This window comes from Antrostomus carolinensis, unplaced genomic scaffold (assembly GCF_000700745.2).
Source record: "Antrostomus carolinensis isolate BGI_N321 unplaced genomic scaffold, ASM70074v2 scaffold28234, whole genome shotgun sequence".
Taxonomy (NCBI): domain Eukaryota; kingdom Metazoa; phylum Chordata; class Aves; order Caprimulgiformes; family Caprimulgidae; genus Antrostomus; species Antrostomus carolinensis.
In genome coordinates, this window is record NW_010310520.1 from 3,835 (window position 1) to 15,053 (window position 11,219).

Genomic DNA, 11,219 nt, shown 5'->3' on the forward strand with positions numbered 1-11,219 from the left:
GACAAGTTGTTTCAGAAGGTGAGCACGGCCCAGGCAGGCAAGGGCATTCCCACAGCCCTGGCAAGGTGCAGGGTGCGAGAACTGGCTGAGAGTCTCTGGGTCAGTGCCTCATGCAGGAGCTGAGCCAAGAAACGTGTTGGAAATAACCACTAGCAGACTACAGCATTTCTGACAGCCACTGGCTCCCGGGCCCACAGGGCTGTCCCACTGTGAGCTGGTCCCACCATGAGCTGGTCCCACCATGCAGACAGGCCAGCCTTAACCCTCGGGAGCTCCTTCCTCATCCATCCCATGCTTGGGTTCCCCATAGCCCCAGTATCACCAGTGTTTTCAGTACCACCCTGGTCTTGCAGAGCTGGAGCCTGCCCCCAGCTTTGCTTCACCATTGTAGCAGGTATATGGGGTATTTTCCTAGACAGGTGGCAGGGTCTGTCTGGGGGTCTGCTGAGAGCAGGATAAGGGAGGTGAATTCCCAGCAGGGGCTTGTGGATGGCAAAGAATAAGGAATACAATGAAAAGAGCAACAGGAGCATAGGCAGACATCAGAGAATGTATCAGTATGTGCTGCTGATCCTGCTAGCACTAGCTGAAACTTGTGGTTTTTCTCCATTGTTAAAATGTCCTAGAAAACAGTGCCTTCAGTCACTACTTCCATTAGGAAATACTCAGCACAAGAAAAAGCAAGTCTGTGTTAGAACAGTTAATGAGAAAAATAAGCCTGAGCTGAGTTCAGCCTTCTCTGGAAAAAGAGGCTGTGCAGAGGTTTGTGCCAGGACCTGCTGGGATCAGGGCTGTGCTCAGACCCAGACGCAGTCTGGGGCGTAGGCTAATGATACCCACATACCCTCAGAAGGCAGAGATGTAGTGAAGTAACTGTTTTCCTGCTGGCAGAACAAGATTACACCAGAATCTGAACCATAATGCAAGGCTATAGAGTTTGCATTAGAAAATGCAAGCAATGGTCTCTCTTAAACTGTCTTACACAAAAGACAAGCTTTGGACACAGTGTCCCAATTTCAGCTCTGTCTTCATGTCTAAAAATAAGCAGTAATCTTAATAAGGGCAATAAACAAGCAGTTGCCAGAACCAGAAGTTTCCCAAACTCTTTCCTAATACAGATTCCCCTGATAATACACGGTATTTGCATCAGGACTGATACTGGTTAGTTTTCCTTGCATATCTGCTCCCCCTGTTAGCGCCATTTGCTGTGTGGGGACCAGCACTGATGGGGCTGGGTGCCCCCACGTGGGCCCACTGCCCTCCACTCCCCCTCGTCTCAGTGGGAGCAGGACAGGAGCCGCCTGTGCCATCAGCAAGCCTCCAGCTTGCCAGATTTCTGCTCTTCCTCCTGCGCCTTCATCTGCCTACGTTTCATAGAGGTCCTGGCCACCTCATGTTGTATTTCACGGCAGTAAAATGCAGGAGCTGTTTCCTGTCTGACTTCCCTCCCACGCTCCCTAGTGAAGCCTGTGCAGGAAGGGGGATGTTTCACCCAGAGCCATTCACTGCTGACGTGGCGACTGATGGCTGCTCTCTCTGTAGCTGGCCAAGACCTACTCGTATGCCCACGGGTGGATGCACCGTGGCTGGAACTGCGGGGACTACTTTGCTGATGGCATCACAAATGGGGCGTCCTGGTACTCACTCAGCAAAGGTAAGGGCTGGGGGGTGAGCACCACGCACACAAGGTGTTGAGCTGAAGAAAGGTAATGGGATAGACGAGAAATCTCAGGACAGGATGGGCTGGGGAAGGGCTGTGGCAATGGCACTGTGCCTGTTACTAGACACCATTCATATTGGACCTGGAAATGGTTTGGGAAGACTGGAAGTGGCTTGGGAAAGAGCCACAGAAGTAGCTGAGGTCTGCAGAGAGCTGCTGTGTGCTGCTCGATGAAGAAAGCATTAACCTGTCAGTGCAGTGTATTTGAAAATGCTGTGGCATAACTCCATCAAGACCCAAAACTGTGACCAAAGGGAAGACATTTCTCATAGCTGCTGGCTCCTGAAATATCTGATTAAAAAAGGCATAATGAAGAAACTGAAAATCAGCAAATTAGTCTAGAAAAAAGGTTGGGGAACAACTGGAAAGGGACATACAGCCCCTGTGGTACCAAAACTTCCTGAGCTACTGAAAGCAGAGTGGTGAATGATCTGTCTGAAGAAAGGAGTTGGGCAGCCATGAGGGGAGGGGGCTGTATGGGAGGAGAAGGCTCTAGTCATGGAGGGAGAAGGCTGCACTTGTGGAGCAAAGAGGGAGAGCAAGACAGTTCTGGTAGAAGATAGACGTGGGCCAGGATGCCTGGGACGCAGGAATGGGGAGGGAATGGGGCCTTGCATTCTCCTGGCCATGGGCTCTTCCAGGCATGCAGGACTTCAATTACCTCTACACCAACTGCTTTGAAATCACCCTGGAGCTGAGCTGCAATAAGTTCCCCCCCGAGGAGGACCTGGAGCGGCAGTGGATGGCCAACCGGGAGGCCCTTGTTGCTTTCATTGAAGAGGTAAGAGGGGCCCCATGGGCCCCAGCCCTGATGATAGGGGACCAATAGGACCTGGGAGCATAGGAGTGGAAAGGAGGCGGTCATGGAGCTTGCTGAGTGCTCTAGTTGGTAGACTTTGGGAAGGCTGTTGTGTCCTAGACTGGCTCTGCTGGCAAGAACCAAGAGATCCAATGGAATGGGGAAAGGTGGAGTTGCCCCCAGAGCTCCACCCTCCTCCAGTGCTCAGAAATACCCTCTTGAGCAAAGTAGAGTCCTTGGCCCAGCAGTCTGTCTCCTTCCGTGCAGGTTCACCAGGGCATCAAAGGAATGGTGTCAGATGAGAACAACAACGGCATTGCAGGAGCAGTGATTTCTGTCCAGGGAATCAGCCATGACGTCACCTCTGGTGGGTTGCTGGTCCTCTTGCATGCTGTCCCTTTTGGATACAGCCTCTCAGAGGCTATTTGGGTATGTGGGAGGAGGTTAGCAGACAAGGCAATAATATGTGAGGCCAGCATGTTTGCTTCCAAAAACGTTAGCTGTGAGGATTGAGCAGTGCACAGTGCCTGTGTGTGCTGGACCAAGGAGGACTTAAGAAAGCTTAGGAAAAAAAGAGGAGAAAACTGGAATGCAAACCTTATCGTGAAGGATTTTGGAAAGTCAGCTCTGATTTTAACTGAAAGGAGAAAATGCATTTGTATATAACCAAAGAGAAGATTGAGGGAATAATCTACCCAAGTATCTGAGTATATGCACAGAGCTGAAAAAGTTGATGGCAAAGGACACGATGGCAGAACAATATGAAAGGCTGAAAGTTCAAGCCAGATAAATTTAGACTGAGAATGAAGTGCCGCTTTAGTTTATCCAAGTTGTAGTTGCTCATTTGCTGGCAGATTTTAACCTTCTTTTCATAAACACCCTTCTCCAACTGGACCAGACGTTACAGACTGGCTGCAGAAAATAGCCAATATTCCAGCTCTCCAGAGGTTGGACTATGAAATCATCAAAATTCCTTCTGGCTGTAGGTCTGTGATGCAGTGACACTCTAATATTTGGCACTTATTATGCCAGCCTGCATAGGAAAGGAGAGTGTGAGAGAGGTCACAGTCATGGAGCTGCTGGCTGCCAGAGCCCTCTGGGATCTTCTGTCCAGCCTCCTGCTTGGAGCAGGATTGTCCTCAACCTTGGCTCTGATCAGCCATTGCTCCCTCCAGCTGATTCCCACTGACCCCCAAGGATGGAGATTTCACAGCCTCTCTGCTGTCCTGTGCCAGGGCTGCACCACCTTTAACATGAAGCTGTGCTCCCCGATTGCCCTGAAGCTCCCAAGCTTCCATCTGTGGCTGCTGCCCCTGGTTGTATCACCTGGCACTGCTCAGAGAAATTGGGCTCCATCATCTTTGTAGCCGCCCTTCACGTAGCTGCCGGGTGTGAGCAGAATCTCCTCTGCTTCCTCCCAGCCAGGCTGAGCCCACCCAGCTCCTCCAGCTCTCGTTGTGGGACCTGAGCTCTTTCCATGGGTCAGTAGCTCTGGTTCTCTCATGTTCCTCTTGGCCTGAGGGCACCAAAACTGGGCACAGTATCCAAGTGCAGCCTCTCTGGGACTGAACAGAGGGAGAAAATTATCCCCTTTCACTTACCAGCCACCCTCCCTCTTTTCCCTTGGAAGCCCCTGACTTACGTGTGTCTCACTCATACCAATTAGCCCCACTTAAGCCAAAGTGACTGGAATGATTTCTCAAATTTGCAATACCCATCCAGTTCCATAGATAGGAATATAATCTAATTGTCTAAGTAACCCATAATGTGCTGCTGCCTCATTGTTGGCGGTCCCTTGTCCCTAACCACACCAGTACTCAGACCATCAGAGTGCTCCTGGGGCTTCCTTATGCAGGGAGAATCTGACAGGGGAGCAGCTGAGATGATGAGTGATTAAAACCTGCTGATAACCCAAATGTGGTAAAATTGTATATGATAGGAATTAGAGACTGCATTATGTGTAAGGAGTCAGACTGGAGCTGTGATTGCCCTAAGTCTGCTGACATCTGACTGGTGAGCGCTCAGATTTGCAGCATCCCTGCACTGGCACAGCCAACACTGCTGTACCAGCCCTTTCATTTGGTGTTTACTTGCAGACTGATCTCTACTCTGTGGCCCTAATGAGACATCACATGCAGTCTACCAATGTGAATCCAGCCTCATGGTAGCCAGCAGATCTGGAAGGACAAAAATGGGCTGGGTTTTGAAGACTACATATCCTCAAGGAAGTGCACTCAGCGAGAGCTACTGGAATAGCTTTTGCTCTGCTCCCTGTGCATCCTGAGTGCTTTCTCTTCCCATCTTGTGTTCCAGGTGATATGGGGGATTATTTCCGGCTGCTGCTGCCTGGCACTTACACTGTCACAGCCTCTGCCGAGGGGTACCAGCCCCAGACGGTGACAACAACAGTGGGCCCAGCTGCACCTTCATTGGTGAGTCAGGCTGGATAATCACCAGGGTGTCTCTAAGTGTCTTCACCCCAGGGAGAAAGAAGCATAGTGGGAGATGTCTAGAGAGCAGTAGAGAAAGAGGATGGGATGTAGAGCATTGCCAGTGGCTACAGGCTGTCTGCTTTGTCAGAAACAGGGCTCCCTGCAGCTCATAGAGAGGCACAGGGTGAAGGCAATGCCATGTGCCTCTCGATTCCTTACTGAGGGCTCGCAGCTGCACTGGGCTGCCATGCCAGCTCCTGTGTCCCTCTGCTTCCCTCAGGAGAGCCCCTGGCTGGCTGGGGCTGCTGCTCTTTAGTTCTCCCTCCATCTTCCCCACTCTCCAGGATGTGATAATGTGGAGACAGCATCTGTTCCCTGAGGCTCCATTATCTCCCCTGGCTCTGTGGGTTTCAGTGCTCTGCTGTCATCTCCATCCTGCCTGGAACCAAACACATTATCAAATTCATAACAAGAGGCTGAGGTCTGCCCTTCTTTCTGCTGAGAGCACCCAAGATAGATGGGGACTGGGTGCCAACGAAGAACAGCCAAGCACCTTTGGGAGATGAAGTGAAACCAGGTGCTCTGGGCAACAGTGTGGTCCCTACAGCATGCTTCTGAGGGCAGGCTGGACAATGAGAAATTGGTTATAAAAACATTGGGTGGTGATCCCTGCTGTTGCCTTGTGAACATAGTGGAACTGCAGATGCAGCCTCCTCTGAGGACTGGCAAGAACCCCCCCAGCTGCGGCATCCTGGTACATCGTTTGCTTCACTGCATGTGCACTGGTCAGGCTATGCTGTAAATACACTGCAGTGGTTCTCCCACCCTCCATCTCTTCTTCCCACCCTACCCAGCCTCTGAAGTTCTTCCAGAGCTGCCCTTTTCTCAAGATTAGAAACCTTCTAATTTTCATCCTAAATTTATTTACGGTCAGTTTATCCCTATTTGTTGTTATGCCAACGTTGTGCTTTAAATAGCCCCTGTTCTTCCCTGGTATTTATTCCCTGATGTATATATAGAGAGCTGTCAAGCCCAGTCCTAGCCTTTGTTTTGCTAGGTTAAGCACCCAGCTCTTTGGCTTTCCTTTTTAAAATAGATTTCCTTTTCCCATGTTACTGTAAAAGACTGATTTGTTCCCCGATGGTCTGATTTTTGCAGATCTCCCCTCACAGCAGCCCTCCTGTCCCCATTTCCCTCCACTCCCACAGCACCTCCCCTACACACCATTCACCCCATCCCTCCCGCAGGAAGCCCACACAGCCCCATTTCTTTTTCACCTCTCTGTGTGGCCTCCTCATTCCCCATTTATCTGATGCTGTGTCCTGCACGTTCCTTATCCCCTTCTCCCTCTTGTACCTGCTAGCATGGGTTTAGTGGATGGAGGTTTCTTTTCTGGAATGTTTTTGCCTGGATCTACTGGAAGCACAGTTGGTTGCTGAAAGACTGATTAACAGGATTCGGCTAACAAGATGCAACTGAAAAAGGACTGTGTCCTAAAGTATTCTGTGTATTAAATATTCACAGAGGTGCAAAGTAATGCTATTTCTCTACTCTCTGGTAAGAAAAGATGGAGAGAGAGCATAGCTCAGTCCCTTGCCTTTCACAGCTCATCTTCAAAACCATCCTAGGACATCATATTGCCACAGGAGCAATGCTCTGCATAAGAGATGCAGCTGATTGTTGATACAATATTTTCCACAGGAAAAAAAATCTTCCAGCTAATTTAAGCACTGAGTTCCCATTGTATTGTAACACTGGCTGAGGCCCCTTATTGCTTGTCTTGGCCCAAGAATCAGCTTCAAAGGCTAGCAACAGAGGCAGGTCCACACATATGGTGTTACACAGCTATTTTTCTTTCTCCAGGTGCATTTCCAGCTCAAACAAGATGTGGTGAGGAAGCCCCCAGAGCGTAAAGCCTCAGGCACACGCACGAACAACAAAGCCCTTCAGAAGAAGGTAGTGCCAAGAGCCACCCGCCGGGGGACCCAAAGATGAGGACAGCCCACTTGGCTGAGAGCTGGGGGAAGCCGTTTATACGAGGCCTGGCTGATGACTCCAGCCAGTGAACTTTCCAACAGTCCAGCATGAAACTAGCCCAAATTGCGAGGTTATTAAATGAGGAAGTATTTAATCCCTGAGCAAATCGTGAAGTCATTCACAACAAAATGTGCCTGGGCTGTACTGTGTCCGTCGCTGCTAAGATCTCCTGCACTCCATCTCGGAGAGCTCTGCTCCCTTTACTCCTGGACTCAGTTGCTACAGCTCACATGAGATGCCCAGACACTAGTGCATACCAGGGAGAATTAATCCAGGCCCATGTCTTTGACTGCTGCACTCACAAGCTGCAGATGTGAATCCTGGCACTGCTCCTCTGGGTGCAAGTGCCATGTTTATTCCTCATGTAGGAACGGTTGCTGTCTGTAGACCCTGAAGATAGGAAGAGGTCAGTTTTAAAGCAGTCAGTGATGTGGCCAGCTTTGAACAGTTTGTCCCATGTGTAGCACTGCTATCGCTGGTTGGCAACACCGCAAGTAGGAATGCAGCACTGGGAGGCGGTGGTGCAGGGTTATCTCCTGGCTAGTGATGTTACACTTGTCTCGATGCGCAGATGGTACTTTCTGGTAGCTGGTTTCTATTATTTGTAGGCAGACAGGCTGAAGCAATACATGCTGGCAAAAGCAAAGTATTATCCTGTCTCCTTATGTCTTCAGATCCAAACCAGATGGCTCACTGAAGGGTCTGCTCTAGACAACACAAACTATTAGTCTGAGAACAGGAGCAACTAGGTGAGGTCTGACAACCAATAATGAGTATATGTGCAAGACAGGTGATTTGATGTTCTTTTGAGACAAATACCCTGAACCTTCATCCTGTCAATGTGCAACAGGTAAGTGTGGATGCTTGATGCCAGCAGTGCAGGTACAGCACAAGCCATGTGAGCTATAATTGGGTTAGAGAAGACATGATCCATCATTCAGTGAGGTGGGGTGCTATAGGATGTGCCTTTGCTTATGCTATTTGGGCAGGTTTGGAGTGGAAGCAAGAGGTGGAAACAAAGCTGGTTATTTCCATGGTAAAAATATCTTAAGCAGGCAAAACCTTTCTAGCATTCTTCATGAAAAATAAATAACTCCAGAGGGATAAAGAGTCCTGCCCACATGCCCCAGCAATTTATTTTTCCCTGGCTGCTTATCCCCATCTTCCCCATACAACCCTCCGTTGCACTGGCTCTCTCCGTGTCTCAAGCCTGTCCAAAAAATGTCCCCCAAACACCCCCTTGTTCCTCTTCTTTTGCAAACATCTCTTCATCTTTTGTGAGCAACCTCTACCACCTTACTGCATATGCAGTATTCTGCACTTCATCCCTCATTGTCACCTCCTCCCCTGTCTTTGCTACAAGATGCTAGTGGCATTTTCAGCCCTAGAAGCGCACACACACTCTTGTAGAACTCTGCCTGCTAACAGAAGCTGTTTCTCTGCCATGCCCATTCTTGGGGATGCAGAACAAACTGTCCCTTGCAGGGTGTCTATTTAGGCTATTGCAAAAAAAGCGCCAGCAATGGTAGTGCATTTAACCATGGCTGTGAGCGATTTCGGTCTGCAGAGGCCAGTGTGGGCTGGCTAACATTCACAACCAGAGTTGCATTCAGATTCTCTAATTTTTTATCTTTTGGTGGTGGAAGGAAGTGAAAAAGGACAGTGAGGCTGAGATGTTCAAAATCCTGTGTGGCTGAACACCTCTTCCCCTAGTCAGGCCCAGCAGCACCATTTCAGATGCTGGACCTTCCTGTTTGAAGCCACATGTCAGTGCACATTCACCCAAAAGACTTCCTGGTGGACATGCAGGCAGGATGAGAGAGGCCACCCTGCATCCCACAACCTGGCTCCATGCAGCATGCAGAAGGATTTGCTGTCACCACATGTCTGACCCATGTGTGGGAAGATATTGCTGCCCCAACCACAGCACTAGTTCAGCTGGCTGAGCTAACCGCTCACCTCTGAGGATGTGTATGAAGCTGAGAGCAATGATCCGGCTCCCAGGGAGCAGCCTTCAGTTGCCTTATTCAGCTGAGTGGTCCCTGGACAGGGTGATGGTCAGCCCCCGCACAGAGCAGCCCGTGCCACCCACATCCCAGCAGTGTCACAGGTCGCCTTGCTGAGCCTGCTGGCTGTAGGGTGCTCTCATGTTGCCCTCTTGTGGTCCTAGAAAATGTAGAACCATCTCAATTCCCTTTACTTTCCAGGGCAGAGTCAGAGGAGGGGGATTTCTTCTCTGGAGCAGGACAGCCAGCCCAGGAAGCCACATCCCTCACCCTTGCAGGCTGCCATGGGGTTGGCAGTGCAGCAGCAAAATTAACGAGTCTCAATTGCAAGCTTTGTCCCCTACAAGAGGGTTCCTATGAGATACAGCCTTCTGGAGGACTCTCTCTGGGCTGGGATTTGTCCAGCTCATTCTTCTCCCAGCTCTGAATATTTTTGTGTTGAACAGTTTGCTAAAGCTCCACTTGGCCATGGCTGAGCTCTCCACGTGAAAACATGGTTGCAAAATGTTTCCAAGGCAGCTCTCTTAAGCAGGCCTCTCAAAGGCTTGCCATGAACTTAGCCCCAGTGTTGCAAGAAGCGCATACTAAAAATGGTGCTAAACCTTTGGACATAACATCTGCAGCACAGTGGTTTCACGTTCTTTTGAGGCTCCAGTAAAAGCAAAAGCAGTTGACAGGTTTGTGTCAGAAGACAGCAAAATAATTGATCTTCCCCATCCTCTCTGGGCCACTCATGATTTTGTAGACCTCTTCCTCCACCCTATATCCTTATTCCAAGCTGGAATCCCAGTCTGTATGGTTGTTCACTGTACAGCCTGTTCCCATACCTCTGAGCATCCTTACTGCCTGCCTCCAAACCTTCTTCCTTTCTCATTTACCCTTTCTGAGATGAGGGGACCAGAACTGTATGCAGACACTGGAGAAACGTGAAACTAAGCCCAGAAGAATGAAACAAAACTCTTACAACCAAGACTGTGAGGATCTTGGGATGAGCAGGAACCCCAATGGGGACGGCAGATGGGACTCTCTGCATGCAATGCATGCTGGTTTCTGTAGCTGGTGTAAAGGAAGCAGAAGAAGGGCAAATACAAATAGCTGAACTCAAAGAATCAGAAAGTCACAAAATTGCCTTTGAGATCATCTAGTCTAATCATTAACCTCACACTGACAAGTCCCTGATTAAACCATGTCCCTCAGCACTATGGCTACACAACTCTTAAATCCCTCCAGGATGGAGACTCCACCACTGCCCTGGGCAACCCCTTCCAGTGCCTGAGAACCCTTTCAGTAAAGAAATTCTTCCTGATATCCAATCTAAACTTCCCCTGGTGCAACTTGAGGCCATTTCCTCTCATCCTATCACTTGTTACTTGGTGGAATAGACTGACCCCACACCTTCCTTTCAGGCAGAGTGACGCAGCTTTGCTGGGAATATCAGCAGGGGTCAGTTGGTCGTGATGGTGACCTGAAAGGTTGCAGGAGGGATTAAAATGGCAAAAAAATCTCAAAACCTGTCTCAGCAAGGAAGAACAGCAGAACTTTGGGGCTCAGAGGACAACATCTAAAGCCCCACGGCAGAGGCTGGCATCCATTTCTTCAGCTTCAGCAAACCAAGCAGCCATACCTGTGGGGAAGAGAGCACCCAGCTCCCTGTGCAGCTTCGGGTCTTCTGCCCACAGTATCATGCCATGCTAGCAGCGTGGGTCCCTGCCTCAGGAGAGCAGACAGGGAGTCGGCGCCCAGCCTGTGCACTTACTAACACGAGTGACAGCGGTGCGTGCGACACGCTCTGGGCACCCCGCTCCTGGCTGGTGGCAAGCCAAGCTGGGATCTGGGTGGTTGCTATGGAGAAGTGTAGCTAAATGCACAAACAAGTGCCAAACGTCAGGGACTGCTCTGGGGGCTGAGAGACTTGGGGCTTTACGGAGTGTTGCTGAGGGAGGGTATCCCTTAGGGCATGGAGGCTTTTTTCAGCCTGCCAGTAAAACCAGTGGGGGATCTGTTGTACTTGTGTGCCTGAGCCCTGCGTGATGCACAGACTGGCCCTCCATGTCATGGGGTGGGGTGGGTTAATTTGTTTTTCTCCATCTTGGTGCTCTGGTGTGATCTTGCGGTGTATCTAAGCAGCCAAAGCCAGCTCCTAGCAGCAAAACTGAGACTGCACCAGATGGACAGTGCAGACCCGCTCACCAGCTGCTGCCAAGGCTGAAGCCCACGAGGCAGCG

The 11,219-nt window shown here is 50.1% G+C and overlaps 1 protein-coding gene across 1 annotated transcript in view; it reads left to right on the plus strand.

Annotated features, from left to right (window-relative positions):
• CPN1 (carboxypeptidase N subunit 1) overlaps window positions 1-7,086 on the plus strand; it is a gene marked incomplete at its 5' end in the record, with an annotated part of 8,746 nt that extends 1,660 nt beyond the window's left edge. The window contains 6 exon segments of the mRNA XM_029084621.1: window positions 1-18; window positions 1,543-1,654; window positions 2,362-2,501; window positions 2,787-2,886; window positions 4,833-4,951; window positions 6,815-7,086. The exon segment at window positions 1-18 is cut by the window's left edge and continues 49 nt beyond it. Coding sequence (XP_028940454.1) covers window positions 1-18; window positions 1,543-1,654; window positions 2,362-2,501; window positions 2,787-2,886; window positions 4,833-4,951; window positions 6,815-6,946 — 621 coding nt within the window.
• Window positions 7,087-11,219: the final 4,133 nt, after the last annotated feature.